Raw genomic sequence first — 22,009 nt, 5'->3', positions numbered from 1 at the left:
TCACATCTTCCCCTGTTGATTGTGAAAATCAGCAATGAGTGGTGGTAGAATGTTTTGAAATTTCTGTTTATGCTACAATTGTAAGCCTTTCTGAGAAACTTCTCTCGGAAGGGCCCGGCGCTGGTCCGGGTGAAGCAGGAAAACATCTTCCTGAGCTGTTCTTCCCTGGCCCCTACGACGATCCCTAGAGCCCATCGACCTGTCCATCCCCAAGAACTCACACCCAAGTGTGAAAAGGCTCTAAGTAATAGACTTAAATGGTCAAAATGATACCCCCAAAACTATTTTCCTTTTTTCTTTTTTTTTTTTTTTTTTTTAAGACAAAGTCTTACTACATTGCTCTGGCTGATCTCAAACTTCTGGGCTCAAATACTTTTCTTGCCTCTGCCTCAGAAAGTGCTGGGATTACAAGCGTGAGCCCCCGCACCTGGCCCCGAAAGTATTTTTCTTTATTTGAGACGGAGTCTCACTCTGTTACCCAGGCTGGACTGGAGTAGTGTGATCTCAGCTCACTGCAACCTCTGCCTCCCAAGTTCAAGCAGTTCTCCCTGCCTCAGCCTCCCAAGTGGCTGGGATTACAGGCATGCGCTACCATGCCTGGCTAATTTTTGTATTTTTAGTAGAGATGGCGTTTCACCATGTTGGCCAGGCTGGTCTCGAACTCCTGACCTCAGGTGATCTGCCTACCTCAGCCTCTCAAAATGCTGGGATTACAGGCATGAGCCACCATGCCCGACCTGCCCAAAAGTATTTTTCAAATGTTAGTTTCCAGAAGTTGATTTTTAAAGAGAAGTTTAGGATAGGAATATACTTTAAATAATTTTGTATCAGGTGCTTCTAGTATATAAGTGGCCATACAACTCTCACCTGAATTACAATTTTCTGAATTTTCTCAGTGAACAGCCTCTGTATTCAATGATTTATGTTATTGAACTAAGGGCAAATTAGTGAGATCCTATCTTTTTGGGGTTTACAGCCAAAATATTAATAAATAGATAGGCCCTAAAACCACATGGTACTGGATTGGCGAATAAAATACAGAACACCAGTTAAATTTGAATTTCAGATAGACAACAAATAATTTTTAGTATAAGTATTTTTATGCAGTTCTTGGGATTTACTAAAAAATTATTTGTTTATCCAAAATTCAAATTTAGCTCTGGGCATCCTGGTTTTTTTGTGGGTTTTTCTTTTTGCGCTAAATATGGTAACCCAAGGTAGTCAGGAGGTTTATGACAGGATGTTGAGGGTGGGTTGTGGGAATTGGTGTGAGCTGTGCTCTGTATCTTGGTGGAAATGTATTACATAGAGTTGATCATCCCACAAAGCTTTGGAGAAGCTCGTGGAAGGCTGTTTCTCCTAGATGAGGTGGAACAGCAGGAGGGAGGTCATGGAGCCACCGCTGGATACCTGAACAGTGTGCAGAATGGAGCCTGGGGAGGGAGAGGAAGCTGGGAGCCAGAGGGAGTTGTGGCTGGGAGCGATAGGTCTCTCAGAGGCCGCACTGCTCACCAGAGCTTGCCACACAGACACGGCATTTCTTTCTGCTGTGGTGGGTCCTTGAATCCAGGGATTGAGGAGTAGCAAGTCAGGAGTGCCTATCCAGGGAAGACTCAAGGAGAACCAGGATTTCTAGATTTGTAAAGTATGTACTGCCCTTTCATACCACTGTCTTCCTGTTAAAATAGTTTAAGCCTGACAAGTAAAGCAGCCATTCTAATGATGATAGCAGTTCAGGGAAGAAAATGCATCTTCAAGAGAAGGTGCCCCTTATAGCAGTCTCTTTTGCTACCCTTTTTGGGTATCACCTGTTTATCGCTACTGAGAGTCTATGGAGAAGTGAGTCTTTCTGTTACCACTTTTCAGAAAGCAGATGGTCTGGATCTGATGATTGGCTTGGCTCGCGCCCTTCCTCAGTGCTCTCACCTCCCCCTGCTGTCACCCAGCCTCCCCATCTTCCTCCTCCGGTATTTCCTTTTTTAAGAGTTGTGCCCATGTCTTTGCAGGTGCATGATATGTGTTCCCACTTGTGAATCCAGTCATGATTGCCTGGCCTTTGAATGCCAAAATACCAGTGTTGGTTTAAAATTTAGTAGCATCTAAAACTGAGCAAGAAAGCAGGAGGTTTGTTTAAGATAGGATGGGGTAGATATAAATACAAACATTCTGCCTCTTGTCCCTTAAAAGTTACTGATAACCTCGATAGATGTGTCTGTTTTGGCACAGTCCCTGTATCCTATCATAATATGTTCTTGGTAGAGCTAGTGTTCATGACAACCTTGGGAGGGTGATGTCATCTGTGTGTTGCCACAAGGAAATCGAGGTTTACTTAAGGAGCTAAGTAACTTGCCTACAGCCATATGGGGAATAAGAGATGGAGCTACTGTTCCAAGCCAGGGTCAGGTTCTGTGCAGCTGCCCCCTGGCCCCAGGGTGTGTGTACCAAGTGTGTCCTCTGTGCGAAGGTAGAAAGCGGGCAGGGTGCACCTTCCATGCTTCCCTGTGTTCCCACGTGTCTACATGCAGAAGATTGGGAAGTAGTTTGAGATAAGGGGGGGACACCACTGTGGATCAGAATGTTATTAACTAATTTGAGATTTAATGACTACGGAATCGTGTTAGCCACCTGCATAGACACCGTATGAAGGTTGGTACCCATTGAGCTCCATTAACTTCCTTTGCTGTGCTTCACTCTCAGCCTCCAGGGATGTTCAGCATCACCACTGCTAAATCATGTTATATGGAGCACTTGGCTACATCCAGTGTTGTGTTAGAGCATTTTCCATTCATGGAGCATTAGAGCTGGAAGGAGCCTGGGAAGTCATCTGATGGGCCCCCTCTCCCCACAGACCTGATCTTTTTCCTGGTAGGCAGCTCTGCTGTCACTCAGAGCCACATGGATCCCTGGCTTCCTAGGCTTCTGTGAGGTGCTGTCTCCAAAACTTTGAAAAAAGTCTTAAGCGTACACATGTTAAACATTGACTCTGCAGCCACCCTGCAAACAAAGGTATTATTCAGAGAAGATGTTTTGTGCGATATTTTTGGTTTTTTAGTTTTTTGCTTTTGTACAGACAAGGTCTCACCAAGTTACCCAGGCTGTTCTCGAACTCCTCGGCTTTGCAAAGCGCTGGGATTACAGGTGTGAGTCACCGTGCCTGGCCATTTTGTGTTTTTGAGTATACTGTTAAAATCTAGCTGAGTTCCAGCCAGAAACATTGAGCAGCATCCGGTTTTGGACTGCATTTAAACAAACTGTCTACACCTTGAATGCTGGCCTCTTCCTACCCCCTCAGCAAATTACTGTACTGTCTCTACTTTGTCTCAAAACACGTGTTCTCCAGTCCTCCCATTCCTCACAGGGGCAGCAAGAAGCAGATCTGGTGTTCAGTGTCCAACGAGGGGTATACCTGCTGGCTGCTGGCAAGGAGCATGTGGCCTCAGCCTTTTCTTGCTCCCGGCTCAGGTTCCAGGAACTGTGTCTGATGAGGAAGCTGGCAGGGCTGTCATTTTTCATACCCCTGGCACAGTCTCCACACACACCTGCCTTTCCTCCTTCCTTCCACTCCTCTCCAGCTCTCTCCCAGCCCATAGTTTCCTGCTGATGAGGACAGTTCCTGGTTCCTTACCTTTCTCCACCTAAATGTGCCACTCCATAGGAGACAAGAGTGCACTGTTCCTGCCTTTGCCCCTCGGGAGCATCTCGTGTGTTTTTAGGCCACAGGTGGAGGAGAGGGTGCCAGAAAACACAGCCAGTCTGTTCTTGCCTGTCCTTGTTTTCTTCCCCCTTCCGTTTGCTCCGGTTCCTTGTCCCACAGCGACGGGCTTGGGACTATGGGATGTCCATTTTGGGCTTCCCTGGCTCACTGCCTTTCTCATGGGTGCTTTGAGCACCTTTTTTGAGCCGGCTCAGGCTTTCCCCTGACACCCTTTCCTCCCTGCTTCTACCCGGCAGTGAGGGTCAGAGCTTCAGTCAGTGAGTCATCCTAACCTGGGTGTGGAAAGCACCTGGGACACCACTTGTATTTGGCTACTTTTAGCTTTCTTAAAAGACAGCTTTGGCCATTTTTACCCAGTCCTGTGTACACTTCTGCCAAATACAGAGAGAAAATACCAAAAGAAAGCATGCCTTCACGCAGGGGTGGAGGAGCAATGGCGAGAAGGCTGGGCTGCTCAGGCCCATCTTGTTACAAAAAGAAAAGCAACTGCAAGGTTTTCCATGCTAGTTAGACCCCACCTTTCTAATCTGATTGTCTTTGAAAAATGAACAGAAATGTTTTCAGTTCTGTTTTTTTGATCTTGGAGGCCAAGATGCCAATCTCCTCATCAAACTATTCTCACTGTTCACCCTTCTCTTGCCCCAATGCCCTTCTTCATTTCTTGACTGTTCTGGGAGAATAAACACTGGCTAATTTGAGGGGGTGTTTTTTTTTGGAGTTTTTTGTTTTTGTTTTTGTTTTGAGACAGGCTCTCGCCCTGTCACCCAGCACCCCGGCTAGAGTACAGTGGCATGATCACAGCTCACTGCAGCCTTGAACTCCTGGCTGAGCGTAAGTGATCCTCCTGCCTCAGCTTCCCAAGTCGCTGGGACTACAGGTGCACACCACCATGCCTGGCTAATTTTTTTACTATTTTATTTTATTTTATTTTTATTTTTTGAGACAAAGTCTTGTTCTGTAGCCGAGGCTGGAGTGCAGTGGTGTGATCTCGGCTCACCACAACCTCTGCCTCCCAGGTTCAAGTGATTCTCCTGCCTCAGCCTCCATAGTAGCTGGGATTACAGGCCCGTACCACTGCACCCAACTAATTTTTTGTATTTTTACTAGAGACGGGGTTTCACCACATTGGCCAGGCTGGTCTTGAACTCCCAACCTCAGGTAATCTACCAGCCTCAACCTCCCAAAGTATTAGGATTACAGGTGTGAGCCACCGCGCCCGGTCTTTTTATTTTTTTGTAGAGACAAGGTCTCACTGTGTTGCCCAAGTTGGTCTGGAACTCCTGGGCTCAAGCGATCCACCTCTCTTGGCCTCCCAAAGTGCTGGGATTATAGGCATGAGCCACTCTGCCTAGCTGGCTGATGGTTTCAGTACTCGTGTTGGGGCTTGCAGAATGCTGTAGGTCCTGAGTGTGCAGGTACTCCCTGTGGTTACAGGTGCTTTTACAAATACCCCCCTAAAGCAGTTATTCGTGGCAGCTACCAAATAGATAAAATCATTTGCTACTTTCTATATAGATGACTGGCCAGCAAGTGTTTTTGAAACCTGTGTTACTATAAAATACTAAACGGGCCCGTTTTCCTGCATCCCTGCAATCCAGAAAGCCCACTGCTATGTAAAAATGTCAGACTTACGCAGTGAAATGTGAGCTTTTAATGACTCGTGTGAGTTGTTATGTCACTTTGGGAGCCTTCATAGTTTGATGCAATACTTTGGCATCATGGACTGTTTTTTGAATTTAGCATTAATAGGGACCTTCTCATGGGGACGTCAGCCTGGCAGTCCTAACCAGCTGTAAAGGTGACGCACTTACCAGTGTGAAAATTAGAGTAAACCATGTGATAGGGGGAGCGAGAAGCCGACCGTTTTCTTTGAAATCAAGAATCCTATCATAATAGCTTCTTACTTGTTTTCCTCTTGGCCCAGTTATTTTCTCAATCTGGCCAGACTCAGAGAAGCAGCAGTGTTACCTTTTGACAATAAAATATTAAAAGTACTTTATTTTTACTTGAAATTATTAAATACTGTGTTCAATTTTAAATGAAAAACAAGAAGTAATTTTTTTCATTTTATTTTATTTTTGAGACAGAGTCTCTCTGTCGCCCAGGCTAGAGTGCAGTGGTACAATCTCTGCTCACTGCAACCTCTGCCTCCCAGGCTCAAGCGCTCCTCCCACCTCAGCCTCCCCAGTAGCTGGGATTACAGGCACGCACCACCATGCCTAGCTAATTTTTGTATTTTTAGTAGAGACGGGGTTTCACCATGTTGGCCAGGCTGGTCTTGAACTCCTGGCCTCAAGTGATCCACCCGCCTCGGCCTCCCACAGTGTTGGGATTAGAGGCATGCACCACCATGCATGGCTGCAAGAAGTAATTTGGAAGATGCACCATAAACACTGAGATACTGTACAACTAGTCATACTTTTTTTTTTTTATTAATGTGGATGTTTTAAAAATAAATTTTGCAGAAAACACTTACAGAATGATATGAGGAGACCTGAAAACAGTCAGTGAGTTCTCCACCTCTGTTCCGGTTGCCTGTGGAGCTCCTCAGAAGCACGCAGGCCGGGTGTCTGGGTTTCTGATTCTGCCCTTGCCAGGTTTCTAATTCTGTTGTCTTTGATTGTTGCGAGCATCTTTATCTTAAAAGCTCCTGAGGAGATTTGTAAGCATCATCTAAAAGGGTCTTTTAGCTCAGGATGGAATCAGTGTCGCCTGTCTCTGATTATTGCTGCTGATGTAAATTTGTGGCCATGCTGTCACAGGGGCGGCGCCAGGTCCACACCTTCACGCTCTGTACAAATGGCGCCCCCTGGAGTCGTGTGACACAGCCATGCCTGTCAAGGCTAGTCCCTCCTTCCCCTGGGAAAACACGTGGCCCCTCTGGCTGGTCCCCAGGTGCCAGGCCCTTGCTGTGCATTCGCAGGGGAGTGTGTGGCCTTGGGCACCTGCGCTAGTTCAGGTTTCTGTCAACATTAATCTAAACGAACGCCAGAGGCCCCTGTGATCTGCGTTTCCAGGGAGCTCTGTTTAATTGTGGCAATCCCACGGCTATGAGACAAAAGTACTAGGCCTCAGCTCTGAAGTCAGGTTAGTTAACACATAAAACCTTTTACCCTGTAACATTAGCAACTGGGACCTTGGACGCCAGCGACTTGGGGGAAAGGGAGGAATGCAGTGATACACAAATGATGCACCACCAACTTCCATCTCTTGAAGGTTCCTGATCCCCTCCCTCCTCCTCTCTTTTCCTCTCCACCTCCCTTTTCCCTTGTGCTTTCTTTCTGCCTCACATGCATCCACACAAACCCAGGACAAGTTGTAGAGGAGCTTCGATTGCATTTTCAAACATGACATTTACAGCACAAAAGGAATCCAAGTAAAAGGAGAGGGTAGGCAGACCAAAGCAGGAGGGTACTGTGCCTCTCTGTGGCTCACCCATCTGTGCATTTGAGATGGGTCTAGCGGCGAGGCAGGGCCGCCAAAATGTCCTCTTCACGTGCACATCTGTTGAATGGAGCACATGATCAAATGCAGACATAGTTACATATTGGTCACTCATTTGCAACCAAGCTTGGAGCAGGGGGAAGAAAGAACCTTTAATATAATGAGAAGATCTCCTGACTCTTGCCACCTAGGACCACAGTGAACTTGAGGAGAAGTCACTGCAGGATCTCTCAGCAAGTCAGACAGGAGTTGTCCTGGGAAGTCAGAACTCACTGCTCCCATTCCCCAGTGGGAGGGTACTGGCCACCCTGGCCGGGGGCTGTCCCTGACTTCTCTTCATGGCCCCCCAAAGATACCCAGGGGGTTCCCCAATGGATTTCCTAGTGTCCATATTATGGTGTCCTTGCCACACTAGAACTCGTTAGAGGGCATCTTTCTCTTTGTGATAGAATATAGGTGTTTTCTTGCTGTGCTCTAAAATCTCTTCATTCACTTTTATTTTGTGTTGTCATTATTTAATATTTGAATTGTAATAGCATTGTTTTACTTTAAATGTATAGTTTTCAGTTTCATTTATTTTAGTATTTTGAAGACAAAAATTCATATTCCATTCAACTTAGGAAAAGGGAGAATGATCGTTGTAGTCACTGATGTTCTCTTGTTTTTTTTTTTTTTTTTTTTAAATGTGTTTTGTTAATTTTCTTGAAGGGGTGGAGGAGGGGGGAACAACTGCCAGTGATCCCAGAAGAATAAACAAAAGCGACTTTTGTTTTTCATTGCAGTAGAAAGCCAGATAAATATATATTTTTTTTCCTGCTTCAGGTCAGAAACCCTTCCCTTGTCAAAAATGCGATGCCTTCTTTTCTACCAAATCTAACTGTGAACGCCACCAGTTGCGCAAACACGGAGTTACCACCTGTTCCCTGAGAAGAAACGGGCTTATCCCCCAGTCAAAAGAGAGTGATGTTGGATCCCATGATAGCACAGGTAGTGCCGCCAGGTGAACAAGAACCCAGAGAGAGGGAGACAGAGGAGTTCGGTTAAGAGTTGTATCTAACTCCGGTCCGAGCTGTGGAGGGGCTGCTTGTTCACTTCTCTGTAGGATGCAGAGCCTATTAGTAGAAAGGCGGGCCCTACTGATGATTGGGAGGGAGCATAACTCCTGGGTCAGATCGCCTAGACATACAGCAGGAAACAGTGACAGTGCCCCTCGGTGACTCTCGGGGCTGCTAGGGAAGATCTGTCACCCTCTTGGCAGAAGAGGCCTTTGTTCCCGATGTTGGGAGGTGGGATGTATGGGAAGGCCTACAACTTTAGCCCTGGGTATGAACTCATCTAAAGGGGATGTGAAACCTTAAAGGTTTGGGGAGCCCTGGCCTCTGCAGCCTCCTCGGGAGCAGGCCTGGGCTCCCTGGGGTGTCAGGGTATTGAAGGAACAAGGGGTGCGGTGTTCTTCTTTTCAATAACTCTCTTCCCGGTGTAAGACTGTCCTTGTTTGAAAAAGCACTGTGCATGTCCTTTCTTTAATCACATCTCTGCTTGACCTGAATCCGAGTATTATTCTCCTGTGCTGATGTGTGCTTCCTCCCTCCAGCACCCACAGAGCAATTAACGGCTGCCCGATACGTCTTCTGCCACCTTTTTTCCCTTGTAGTTTCTGAATTTACTCATGTCCTCTATCGGTACGCTCCATCCGCTCAGACTGCTGGGGTTCTCCATCCTCGCCCCCAAGAGCAAACAAAACAAAAGCCAGCCTGCTGCAGGCCACTTAGACACCCCGCCAGTTGCCACTGGTTAGCAACAGGGACAGCATCATGGTGCTGGGTCCATTTCTGCAAGTCTTTTTTTTTTTTTTTTTTTTTTGAGACGGAGTCTCGCTCTGTCGCCCAGGCTAGAGTGCAGTGGCCTGATCTCAGCTCACTGCAAGCTCCGCCTCCCGGGTTTACGCCATTCTCCTGCCTCAGCCTCCTGAGTAGCTGGGACTACAGGCGCCCGCCACCTCGCCCGGCTAGTTTTTTGTATTTTTTAGTAGAGATGGGGTTTCACCGTGCTAGCCAGGATGGTCTCGATCTGCTGACCTCGTGATCCGCCCGTCTCGGCCTCCCAAAGTGCTGGGATTACAGGCTTGAGCCACCGCGCCCGGCCCAGTTCTGCAAGTCTTGAAAACCTGACACTATCTCGTGGCTGCGAAGAGATCCCCCCAGCTATGTTTTTCTAGGGTTGTAATTGCGTCCTGTGGCTTCTGTTCCTTAGATAGGGTGGAGATGGGGTGCTCTAGAGTTAGGAGGCACCCCTGCCTCAGGAGTCAGTGTGGACAGCGGGTTGGGCATTAGCCCCCTTGTCCTTACCTTGGTTATAGCGATGTGGGGGCGCATCTGGAGAGGCCACCCTTTGCCCCTCTCTACGCCTCCCACTGAGCCCCGTGAAACCAACTGTGAGTGCTCTTGACTGCCCAACTGCCAGTCCAGATCAGATCCTCTGAGGGTATGAAAGTGTAAGCTGCTTTGCTCACTGCTTCCCCAGCTTCCACTTCCACATAACTCACCAGTATCTTTGAGTGAAGAAAGATGTGGGTGCCCACGGAATCTTCCCCTAACTTGGACCCCTGTGAGCCAAGGATGACCTGCAGTTCAGCCCACGGGAAGTACACACCAGTGCTGGCAGGCACGCACTTGCTGCAGACCATTCTGTTAATGTTTAACCATCGGCCGCCACGTTACCTGTTGGTCTGGAACATTTTCTTTCAGCCTGGTTTTGAAAGCTACACTGTGATCTTCCCATAGTGGTTCCACAGTAGCGAAAGCAGCCAGTAACTGAGGGAGCTGAGGGGGAGCCCTTGGGTTTCCATGTTTACAAATAAGTCTTAGTAACTCTGTGCTGAATATGCATTTTGCATTCAGCTTCTTTATCATAAGGGAGGAACAAGGGCTGGGGCTCCTGCTGACTTCTGCAGACACAAAGCTGAGTCGGAATTTATGGTCTTAGCTTCGGTTCAGCACCAAGTGTATTTATAAGTTTGTACTCATAAGTTTTGTTTTCCAAATCCCAGCAAAGCCCTTTCCCACCTCCACCCCACCCCGGAAGTTATATAGGTTTTCTTGAGGGGATAAAACCTCTAGAAAAGGAAGTTACTGAAAGTTGTAATGTGAAACTAGCAAAGAGAAAATACATGTTTGGTTTAGTTGTGGTCCCAGTCCATGGTGAGAAAAGGGACTGAGATTTAAGTGGGAGAGAAAAGAGGTTAGGGAGGCAGAGTTTAGTGATTTCAAGGGGGATTTTAAAAACCAGATGAGCATGATGGGCATGGGGTGAAGCCTTCATTCTGGGCTCCTCCCAGTGAAGTTAAAAAAGTGAGGCTTTGAAGGAAGACCACTTAAAAAGGGGGAGGCTGGGGGAGGAAATGACCAAGGAGGTCCTTGAGGGGTTTTCTAGGCTTATATGCTTAGGTGGCATTTTCTTAAAATTCCTACACGTTTTATAATGCAGGTCTGACTTTTTTCAACATAAAGTCCCCCAAAAGAATGCTTAAAATGCCACAGTGGGGGCAGTTCTCCCTTCAAAGGTCCATTTTGAATATTCAGATTTCAACTGAAATTCTCCATTCACTGTCCTCGACAGAGAGGTGCCCTGGCCCCCTCTGCCCTTGAAGGGCATGCCCTTGGTCCTTCCGATGATGCCGCGTCTTCGTGTTTGTAGGCACCTACATAGGGCTGTTTTTAATTCATATAAACGTGAAAGTGTTTAAACTCTCCCTTAATGGTGACCACCTTTACCAGCCCAGAAGTCCCACATGTCAGCATGGACTGCACCCCAGGAAACCCTCTCAGTCCTCCGATGCTTTGGGTAGAGTGCAGACACGGTGGCTTCCCTGCAGACGCACCCCTGCCAGGTCAGATGATTACTTCGGTTGGTAGTCTGTCGCATCGGTTGAGGCGCATTTAATTTTTAGGAAACAATAGATTATTAATTGTTGAGCTGACTAGGGCCGTCTCCACTGTCCTGTAGGAGGAGCTGTGGGTTTATTATCTATCAGGATTCCTTCTGCTTCCTCTGGCAGTTTTCTTAGTTGTTGAACACAAACCGAGGGACTGATGGGGAGAGGGAAGAACTGCATATTTTTAAGGTAGCATTGCTTATATAAAAAGTCATCAGCTCAGCTACCTCATTTGGGAGTCTGGGTGGTTGAGGGCGGGGATTTATACAGCACCTGGCCTTGTAAGTTGACTGTTCATGATAGGTTTAGAGGCGAAGTGTTTGTTCATGAGAATCACTAATGAAAATCAGTTGTTGCTTAGAATGTGAAGGGCACAGCCTGCACTGCTAAAACACTCCCCCTAGTGGGAGTTTGGTAGAATACAACCAAGCCCCCTGTGTCCCAAGAGGGCGTTGGCCTTTCATTGTACTCGGGTGATCTGTCTCCATTATCCACACAAAGGAAGGTCCCAACAGCAGGAACAATTTGATCTTAGTATATTTATTTGGGTTTTATTTCAAAATTTATTTTATTTTTTTCAAGCTTTATCATGTTAAATATGTTCTGTGCAGTTAAAATAATGCATGTTCTTTGCTGAAAAAAAAAATAATAGAAGTAGCCTAGGATATACTGGGGACAAAGGGGAAGTAACCAGAGATTAAATCTTTTAAAAATAACCGGTTGGGCGTGGTGGCTCATGCCTGTAATCCTAGCCCTTTTAGAGGGCGTGGAGGGTGGATCACCTGAGGTCAGGAGTTCTGAGACCAGCCTGGCCAACATGGTGAAACCCTGTCTCCACTAAAAATACAAAAATTAGCCGGGCATGGTGGCTCACACCTATAATCCCAGCTTCTTGGGAGGCTGAGGCAGGAGAATCACTTGAACCCAGGAAGCAGAGGTTACAGTGAGCTGAGATTGCACCACTGCACTCCAGCGCAGGTGACAGAGCAAGACTCTATCTCAAAAAAAAAAAAAAAAAAACCTACAAAGGCCAGCCACAGTTGCTTATGCCTGTAACCTTAGTACTTTGGCAGGCCAAGGCAGGAGGACCCCTTGAGCCAGGAGTTCGAGACCAGCCTGGGCAACATAGGGAGACCCTGACTCTAGGGAGGGAAATTACCCACAAAGCCAGCAAACAAATTGAGCAGTTTGTATTTTTATTGTAGAGTTTATACCAATATCCATTCTATAGCTGCTCTCTGTTGAAATGATTCAAGAAAACGAATATCTTGTTTTTCCTTGGAATGTGGCCCAGACATTGGTGTGCATATCTCAGGATTCATATTCTTTAAGCTTTTGGATAATTTTGCAAAATCATTTCTTCTTTAAAATTTTATATTCACACCATAATATTTCCTTCTGAAACCTCTTGAGATACTCAGACAGTGGCTGCCAAAAAGTGCAGTCAGTGTAAAACTAATGAAATGAAATGATGGAAGTGGACGCGTTATGCAGATGGCTGTGGGTAAGCCTAAAGCCCCAAGCAGGTGTGAGCAGTAGGTACTGTCTCTTCAGACCTCGGGATGGGGCAGGACCAGCTCCTTACCCCAGCCCTCCTGACCGCCTTGATGGCCAAATAATGGAGCATGTGATGTTGAGGAGAAGTGATAGATGCAGGTTGATACTGTAGTTACGCCTGATCACACCAAGTAAGAATCCAGGTTAGGTGTGTGAATCTGCTGGCTCAAGGACTGCACTCACATCTGGCCTGTTGAGGGAGGCGCATCTCATACTTGTGCCGTAAAACAATGACTTTCATCCACCTAATTCTCAGAGGAACTTCTGAATCCCTACAGTAATAAATCAGACAGTGGCCAGGCATGGTGGCTCACGCCTGTAATCCCAGCACTTTGGGAGGCCAAGGTCGGCAGATCACCTGAGGTCAGGAGTTCGAGACCAACCTGGCCAACGTGATGAAACCCCGTCTCCACTAAAAATACAAAAATTAGCCGGGCATGGTGGTGGGTGCCTATAATCTCAGCTACTCGAGAGGCTGAGGCAGGAGAATTGCTTGAACCCGGGAGGCAGAGGTTGCAGTGAGCCAAGATCACACCATTGCACTCTAGCCTGGGCGACAAGGAGAAACTCCGTCTTGAATAATAAAAAATCAGACATAGGATCTGCAGCTAAATAATAGGTTCCACCAGCTTCCAATGCACTGTTGTAGTGCATAATTTTAAGAAGTTATTAAGTCCTCTTTCAGCCTTAGGAAAGAGAAGGCCTTTTGACACTGTTTGATGCTGTGAATGTTGCAACCGTGCCATCCCTTAAAAGGACTGTTGAAAACTGGTAGGCTTTCCACATACAGTTTTACTGGGTGGAATGGACAGATAGGAACAAATCAAAAGGCAGGAAGTCAGGGTAGGTGAGATGCCCGGAAGCCAGAACCCCTTGTCTTCACAGGCACCCACAGCCCTTCACAGTCCGCTCCCCTCACTGTCTGCTGTTGCCAAGCCTGGCATCAAGGGTGCCCTTCCTTTGAAAGATTTCCGCCACCCCTGGGAGGCTGACAGCTAGGAAGCCTACAAGCTTGCCTGCACCCCGTTGGGTCTCTGCAGCCTCCACCTGGAGATGAGCGTCAGGCAAGAGTGCATACCATACACACAGAATGCAGGCTTGGGGTGGTTTCCTGTGAAACTCATCAAGACCATGCTTTGGGGGATTAGGGGTGGGGGTGGTCCTGTGTATGTTGCATGTTTGTATGATCTCTTTGCACTGGAAAAATAACTTATAACTCAAGCTTCCTCAACCTCCCTGGCGCTGCGAGTCTCTGGAATGCACCCCTCTCCTATCTCGCAGCCCCTGTCTGCCCTGCCTGAGTCACTCACACCTTCCTGGGGGCGGGAGCAGTGGAAGCCGGGGGTTCGGGGGCACAGCCAGCTCTGGGAACACACCTCAGGTGATGTGGAGGCTGCTTTTGCCTTTCTTACCTCCCCGGGGTCATCTTGGTCCTCCTGGGGGAATGTAACAGGTGGTGAGGATTTGGGCCGAAAGAAGTCCTCACTGGTTTGGGGTTCAGGCTGCTGGCGTGGGTCTAGCCCATTCCCGGCGACGTCCCTGGCATGAGCGTACCTGGTGGTGCCCCTCTGAGCCCTCCCCGCTGTGCTTGCCCCACAGACAGCCAGTCGGATGCGGAGACTGCAGCCACCGCGGGCGAAGTGCTAGACCTCACCTCACGGGACAGAGAGCAGCCGTCGGAGGGTGCCACTGAGCTCCGCCAGGTCACAGGGGATGCCCCTGCGGAGCCAGCCAAGGCGGAAACGGCCTCGCCTGTGCACGGAGAAGAGCACGGGCCTGGGGAGAGCCATGAGCCGGAAGAGGAGCGTGGCGCTGAGGAGAGTGCCGGTGACGCCGACGGCGCTGAAGAGGACGCGTCGAGCAACCAGAGCCTGGACCTGGACTTCGCCACCAAGCTCATGGACTTCAAGCTGGCCGAGGGCGAGGGCGAGGGCGAGGCAGGCGCCGGGGGCGCGGCCTCGCAGGAGCAGAAGCTCGCCTGCGACACCTGTGGGAAGAGCTTCAAGTTCCTGGGCACCCTGAGCCGCCACCGGAAGGCGCACGGCCGCCAGGAGCCCAAGGACGAGAAGGGAGATGGCGCCAGCACTGCGGAGGAGGGGCCCCCGCCCGCCCCTGAGCAGGAGGAGAAGCCCCCCGAGACCCCGGTGGAGGTGGTGGAGTCGGCCCCGGGCGCCGGGGAGGCCCCGGCGGAAAAGCCTGCAGAGGAGACTGAGGGCCCCTCCGACGGGGAGAGCGCAACCGAGAAGAGGTCCTCGGAGAAGAGCGACGATGACAAGAAACCAAAGACAGACTCCCCCAAAAGCGTGGTCAGCAAGGCAGACAAGAGGAAGAAGGTCTGCAGCGTGTGCAACAAGCGGTTCTGGTCGCTGCAGGACCTGACCCGGCACATGCGCTCCCACACAGGTAACCAGGGCAGGCCAGGTCCCCAGCCCGACAAGAGGCGGCCAGGTGGGCACCTCTGTCCTAGGAGCTGCCTTGAAGCGGCGCTGGAGGCCGCCGAGAGAACGTTTGCTTACGTTGCGGGTGTGCTCCTTAAGCCCGTGAACTAGGAGTTTTAAGGAGTTGTCCTCTTAGCGCTGGAAGACCGTGCAGGCCTGCAGCCAGGCAGGAGAGGGTCCTTGGCCCTTGTGTTTTTGAGAACGATGTGATCCGCCTCTTAGCGCTGCTGAGCCTCCGTCTTCCCATCTGTAGAGCTGGGGTGACAGCTGCCCTGTTTCAAAGAGGTATCTAGGAGAGGGTGCTTGTGCTGGCCATTTGGGGCCACTTGGTCCTGTCTAGTCCTGTGGCCCGGACGACAGGCGCTGCCCCAGGCCACTGTGGGGCGGCAGGCACCCTGGGTGATCCGTTAGGGCCAGGAGGGTCTTTTCCTTTCTTAGCCGTGCAACCGGCTGAGGTGACTGGGACAGGACTCTTAGCCACTGCCCTGCACACTGCTCCTAGAGTTCACCCACCACCCACAGGGTGGAGGCTGCAGACCCCAGAGCAGGGGCGCTTGCTTTGAGACAAAGACCTGGATATGCTCATGGAGTCCAGAGAGATATATCCTCCTTCCTTCCAAAATAACCTGTCCCTCCTCTCAGCCGCAGCTTCCCTCCCTGTCACATCTGCAGCCCGCAGTGAACACGTGTGCCCCAACCCAGCACAGTCCGCTGTTCGCTGCGCTTGCGGGTGTGAAGGACCAGGGGCCTTGGCTCTCAGAAGAGGGATATTCTTGGGCTCCCAGAAAGCGTGGTGGGCCCTGCCCCAGGCCTGGCGTGTGAGCATCAGGAAAGCCCCCGCTGCGCCACATCGCAATGCAGAGGGTACCTGGTGCCTCCGACTTAGGTGCTGCTGTCCATGCAGATTCCTGAGAGGGCCCACTCCCGTCCCCCTCTAGGTTCCTTCCTAGGCTCTGGTCGAGGCCAGTCCGCATGTCTCCTGAGGCTTCTGCTTCTGGGACTTGGGTTTTCTGGATCAGTATGTAGAGTGCCTGGACTGAGAGAGGAAGGAGAGGGAACGTCTCAAACTGATAGCTTGAACCAGCAAACAGAGCTTGTCCGTCCTGTTTGCTGGTTCAAGGAAGAGGCCTCTGGCTGAGAAGGAAGGAGTCCTGGTCCCTCACACATAGCCTGGGAGCCTCATTCTTCCTGTGCAGAGCAGGGTGTGGTGGGTACTGGTGCCTTTTGGTTAATGGAAATTCTTTCTTTCTTCCGTTGTTCCAGGGGAAAGGCCATACAAATGTCAGACCTGCGAGCGAACCTTCACCTTGAAGCACAGCCTGGTTCGCCACCAGCGGATCCACCAGAAAGCCAGGCATGCCAAACACCATGGGAAGGACAGTGACAAGGATGAGCGGGGTGAGGAAGACAGCGAGAACGAGTCCACCCACAGTGGCAACAACCCCGTCTCAGAGAACGAGGCGGAGCTGGCTCCCAGCACCAGCAGCCACATGGCCGTCACCCGGAGCCGGAAGGAGGGCTTGGCCAGTGCCACAAAGGACTGCAGCCACAGGGAGGAGAAGGTCACGGCAAGGCGGCCGTCTGAGCCTGGCCAGGGTGACCTTAACCCAGAGAGCCCAGTGGCCCTGGGGCAGGACCTGCTGGAACCTCGCAGCAAGAGGCCCACTCACCCAACCCTGGCCACAGCTGACAGCACCTCGCAGCTCCCGGGGATGGAGTGACAGCCTCAGTCCCCCTCAGCACAGACAGAAGCCAGCAGAGCAAAGCGTCATGGGGTTTCCTCAGTGCCCTTCGGCTGTTGGGGAGTAAGAGAGAGAGAGAGAGAGAGAGAGAGAGAGTGAGTGCGAGAGACAAGCAGGAGCGTGGCTGCTCGCTCAGTGCCATAGCCTTACCGCAGCCTGTGCGGGAGGCCACAGCCCGTGCCGATTCCAGTGCCTTAACTACTTACCGGATCCCTCCATATTATCGTGGGTGTTGTATTTTTCCAAAATGACTTCTTAAACAAAACAAATAATTATAATGAATTGTCTGGAGAGGACCTCTTCATTTGAGCATTAGCATTATTTTTTATTGGTGTGTGTGAGCTTGTTTTTGTGAATCTGTGATAGCACCGTTTGTTCTGTGAGCTGGAAACAGAAGGAAAAAACATACCCTTGGGTACCCATAGCCAATAACTGGAAGAAAATGATGTGAATTTCGTGTAAATGACCAGAGGAAAGATGAATAAGATGATAATTTCTTAAATAGACATTTTCCTTTTTTCTGTGTGCTTCATGGTGGAGCTGTCATCTGGTCCTTGGTATTACAGGATGTGGTTGATGAAGGTTTCCAATATGGTTTCAGGCCAAAACCAGGAAAGATTCTAGCTTCAGCCTCATGTCCGTTTCCACTCTGTCAGCATTAGACATGGTCACCGTTCAAGTTTCAAGACATCCATTCTTAACTATAGAGAAGAGTTACTCCCCTGGCGTCTAAACCTATGGAAAACATGCACGGATAGCATATATTTGATTGCCTCCTCTTCCCTTTCAGTATCTATATTATTAATATTATTATTATTATTATTATTGTTAGTTCATCAGTTTGCTGTTCTCTGCAGTGAGCAGAATCAAATGGGCAATATTTGTCCTGGGAGACCTGTGCCGCACCCGGGTCCCCGTGTAAACGTGTGCCTGCGGCTGTGGTTGGCACCCTCGGGTGGTAGCTCTTCTACTGTAATGAGACAAGCCTTTCTTCTGTCACTGCAGAATTTAGCAGGGCCGTGAGCAGTCTTCCCAGGCGTGGCCCAGGAGCAGCTCAGAGAGGGTGGAGTGAGGGTGCGTGCATCCAGGAAACAGGCGTCAAGAAGCCAGGGCCGTGCCTGGAGCACTGCAGAGATGACTGTGGAGAAAGCAAAGCAGTGACCCAGTGACCAGGCACGTTACTCGTGAGCGAGGTATTCCCAGTCTTCCTGCTAAGCCTAATCCACGCCTTACCCAGCTGTGCTACTGTCATTTGCAAAGCGAGGAAATACTACTACTGGTAATAAAACTACACATGCAAGATGTCAGATGAGAAATAGGTTTATATTTACCTTCCTGTGATGTGGAGTTGGTGCTTGAAGATAAATGTGCTGTTTCTAGTTTCTTAAATAGCCCAAACCCCTGGGTGCAAAAAGGCAGGATTCTTTTTACCCATAAGCATCTTTGGCAGGCAATAGACGTCCCTCACTGTCCCCGCCTGCAGGGAGGAAAATGTACCCCACTGCACCTGAGCTCCTGTCCCTCAGCCGAGACCTCAGGGGCCCCCAGCCAGCCTGCTGCTGGGGACCCCTGTGCTTGCTGCAGTGTGTGGAGCCTCTTGTACCCCAGCTGCTTTCCCCTGCCTTTTTCTGGCCCCAGTGCCCCTCCTTTACATAGACTTGTTCGCACAGAAACATGCACACCCCCTTTTCTCCACCGCTTCACCAGTTTCTGAAATCCAACCTCCCAGACTTCAAAGGAAGATAGATATTCTTGAGATAATGAAAAGTGATATCTTCGCATATGAAAGGAAAAAAGATTGAGGTATATATGATTTTTAACTGTATTAGGGATGTATGAACCAGTTTAAAAATGAGGTTTTATTTACTGTAGAGATGAATGCAAATCAGAACCAATGATTCCTTGGTCTACTTAGTTAAAACCAGTTCATACATCCCTTAGGTTTCTTTTTTTATTATTACAGTTGTTATTGTTATTTTTGTTGTTATTATTTGGGGTTTCTTGTGTTTTTTCTCTGCGACTCTCCACACTAAACTCGCAATATTGTGGGGAGAAGCTGTGAGTAAACTCTACGCTGCGGTGAGATGTAGCAGTAATCAGCTCCCAGCGACGTGAGTAGCCGGGGCTGCCGCTCGCAATAATCACTATTGATTTAAAGCTTTACTTAGCCTTGATCTGTACCCTCGTAGTCAATAAGGTCTTGCCACATTTTATTAGTGAGGTGGAGAAACGTATTATTTGTTTGTTGTTTTTGCCCTTCCCCCACCCCCCAATATTAAACTGTGAAATTTGTGATTTGTTTAAACTCTGGGTGAATCATAGCTTAGTTTGCATGTCCAGCTAATTTGTTTCTATACATTTTGTTTGATTCTCTTTCTCCTTCTCTCAGGGCTTTTACAAAAAAATATATATATATGGATCTTCTGAAAAGTTTTTTGAGGTGCAAGTTTTTTCTTTTTTTTTTTTTTTTTCCTCATTGATTAATGGACATGATGCTGAGATTCAATCACTACATGAAACACCTGGCTGTGAAAACAGAACAACCCAGAGGGCTGTTTTCCAAGCAGCGCTGGGGAAGCTACAGAACAGCCGGATGCCAGTTTCGGGAGGATTCACCGTACGTTCTGACCCTCTGTTCGTCTCTTTCCTCTCCTCTTTCTTCAAGAAGGAAATTGATCCTAGTGATTTCAGCCCATGCATTAAACAGGAAACAATAATAAATTTGTAGAATGCATATTTTTCTAAAGGGAACTTAAAAACTGCTGCTACATGTTATGTACAAAACTGGTTTATGCCACATGAACAGAATCACAAGTTTGGTTTTGGTACTTTTTGTTCCTCTTTGTATTCAGTTGTATAGAACTTCCAAATTCAGAATGAGAAGAAAGCTGTTCTGTATCAAACCATCTAAGCAATAAATGTTATATTTTAAAAGCGGCAGATTGCCGGTCACGTGGCCGTCCTGTGATTTGTTGTGATCCCATCCCCAAACCCACAGCCCACTTGGGGCAGCCCCCAGGTGTGCAGTACCGTTGGAGGGAATCACAGGTGCCCAGGAAAGCTCTTGTCATCCAGGCAGCATTTTTCTTCGCTCTGGAGGCTGGGGCAGTGACTCTTGCCTATAATCCCAGCACTTTGGGAAGCCAAGGCGGAAGAATCACTTGAAACCGGAAGTTCAAGACCAGCCTGGGCAAAATAGTGAGACCCATATCTCTACAAAAAAATAAGTTTAAGAACTATCTGGGCATGGTGGTACACGCCTGTAGTCCCAGCTATTTGGGTGTTTGAGGTAGGAGGATGTCTTGAGCCCCAGGAGTTTGAGGTTGCAGTGAGCTATGATCGTGCCTCAGCACTCCAGCCTGGGGGACACAGCAAGACCTTGCTGTATAGAAAAGCACTCGGCCGCACTTGTGAGAGCTACTTTGAGAGCATGTGGAAAGTTAAGTGGGTGGCCACTGTCAGAGCTTCAGAGTGGAGACCTTGGTGTTGGGTGCACAGGGCCAGGAGACTGGACCCAATGGGGCACCACGGTGCAGGCCACTGTCATTGGCTAAAGCCAGCATTTTTGTTTCCTGTGCAATAATGCCTAAGAAGTCTGCCTCACCTCTTCTTCCCCCAACCCAGTTGTAAGTGATTTAGTCAGCACCTAGTGGAGGGAGAACAAAATCTGTTAGTGTGACCAGATTTTGGTGAGACGGGAGGGAACAACAACCCTAGGGCTGGGGACGGTGCAGGTTAAAACTCACATTTGGGTAAAATAGCAATCAGCAGAGCTTCAACTCCTGTAACTAGGGAGTGGCTCTCAAAAAGCAACACTGGGGGCCGGGCACGGTGGCTCACACCTGTAATCCCAGCACTTTGGGAGGCCGAGGCAGGCAGATCACGAGGTCAGGAGATCGAGACCATCCTGGCTAACCTGGTGAAACCCTGTCTCTACTAAAAACACAAAAATTAGCCGGGAGTGGTGGTGGGCGCCTGTAGTCCCAGCTACTTGGGAGGCTGAGGCAGGAGAACGGTGTGAACCCGGAAGGCGGAGCTCGTACTGAGCCGAGATCACGCCACTGCACTCCAGCCTGGGCAACAGAGCAAGACTCCGACTCAAGAAAAAAAAAAAAACAACACTGGGCCAGGAGTGGTGGTTCACACCTGTAATGCCAGCACTTTAGGAGGCCAAGGTGGGAGTATCACTTGAGGTCAGGAGTTTGAGACCAGCCTGGTCAACATGGTGAAACTCCATCTCTACTAAAACTACAAAAAAGTTTAGGTGTGGTGTGTGCCTGTAATCCCAGCTACTCAGGAGGCTGAGGCACGAGACTCCCTTGAACCTGGGAGGCAGAGGTTGAGTGAGCTAAGATGGCCCCCATTGCACTCCAGCCTGGGCAACACAGTGAGACTGTCTCAAAAAAAAAAAAAAAAAAAAAAAAAAGCAACACTGAAAGAAGTTGGTTTTGGAGGCGGCTGATGGTGGATAATGCTAAAATGCATTGAGTGTACTTGTACCATACACTACTAAGTGCCACCTCACTGCAGGACCAGAGCTGTGGCTGTGGTCCTTAAGCTTTTTCAGGCCTCTCTGTTGAAAGGCGGAGAATTTAACACACATTTATATGTGGGAGCTTGGGGGATCCGCATGCCTGCGTGGGCGGTGGCTGGTGGAGTAGGCGGAGTACTAGCCCTGGGTAAGCGGATCTCAAACCTCAGATCCTCCAGCCCAAAGACATAGCCAACCGCCTGCCCTGTGTTAGGGATGCAGGGCAAAGAAGTGGCCATGAGCGTGCCGCTGGGGACAGGCTGGCTGGCATGAAAATCCCAGCTCTGCCTCTTGGGGCTGGTGAATGGCCTTGTGCCTGAATTTCTTCATTCCTAAGAAGGGGATAGCAATAGTACCTGCCTCATGGGCATTGTTGTGTGGATGCCATGAGTTAATTATATAAGGTGCATGTTAGGGGCTCTCATTATTGTTTCTACAGAGTCTTCTCATAGGAATGCTTCGTTGGTTCCCTGGTGAAGTAGTGGGTAGAACTTCACCACACGCATTCATGGCACACTGTGGGGAACGGCCAGTGGAGGGCCTCATGGGAGATCACCAAGACGCACTATCCTCAAACCCTGGGGAGTCTTGCCACCTTCTCCTACCTGGCCTCCTCTGGCCCTGTAATCCCACTACCTTCCCGCTCAG

At 49.1% G+C, this 22,009-nt stretch overlaps 1 protein-coding gene across 8 annotated transcripts in view; it reads left to right on the top strand.

Moving 5' to 3' along the window:
• The window catches only part of RREB1 (ras responsive element binding protein 1), a 147,329-nt gene extending 127,547 nt beyond the window's left edge, over positions 1-19,782 (top strand). For 6 of the 8 annotated variants that reach the window (XM_015449923.3, XM_005554108.4, XM_005554110.4 and 3 more), the window contains exons 11-13: positions 7,982-8,146; positions 14,250-15,053; positions 16,352-19,782. In XM_015449923.3, coding sequence (XP_015305409.3) covers positions 7,982-8,146; positions 14,250-15,053; positions 16,352-16,809 — 1,427 coding nt within the window. In that variant the 3' untranslated portion in view covers positions 16,810-19,782. The remainder of the gene's footprint in view (positions 1-7,981; positions 8,147-14,249; positions 15,054-16,351) is intronic. The other 2 variants (XM_005554115.4, XM_074038898.1) reach the window with 1 other exon arrangement.
• The last annotated feature ends 2,227 nt before the right edge of the window (positions 19,783-22,009 follow it).

This window comes from Macaca fascicularis, chromosome 4, assembly GCF_037993035.2.
Source record: "Macaca fascicularis isolate 582-1 chromosome 4, T2T-MFA8v1.1".
NCBI classification, from domain to species: Eukaryota; Metazoa; Chordata; class Mammalia; order Primates; family Cercopithecidae; genus Macaca; species Macaca fascicularis.
The sequence above is the reverse complement of the archived record's forward strand: the minus strand, read 5'-3'. Positions and strand labels throughout refer to the sequence as shown.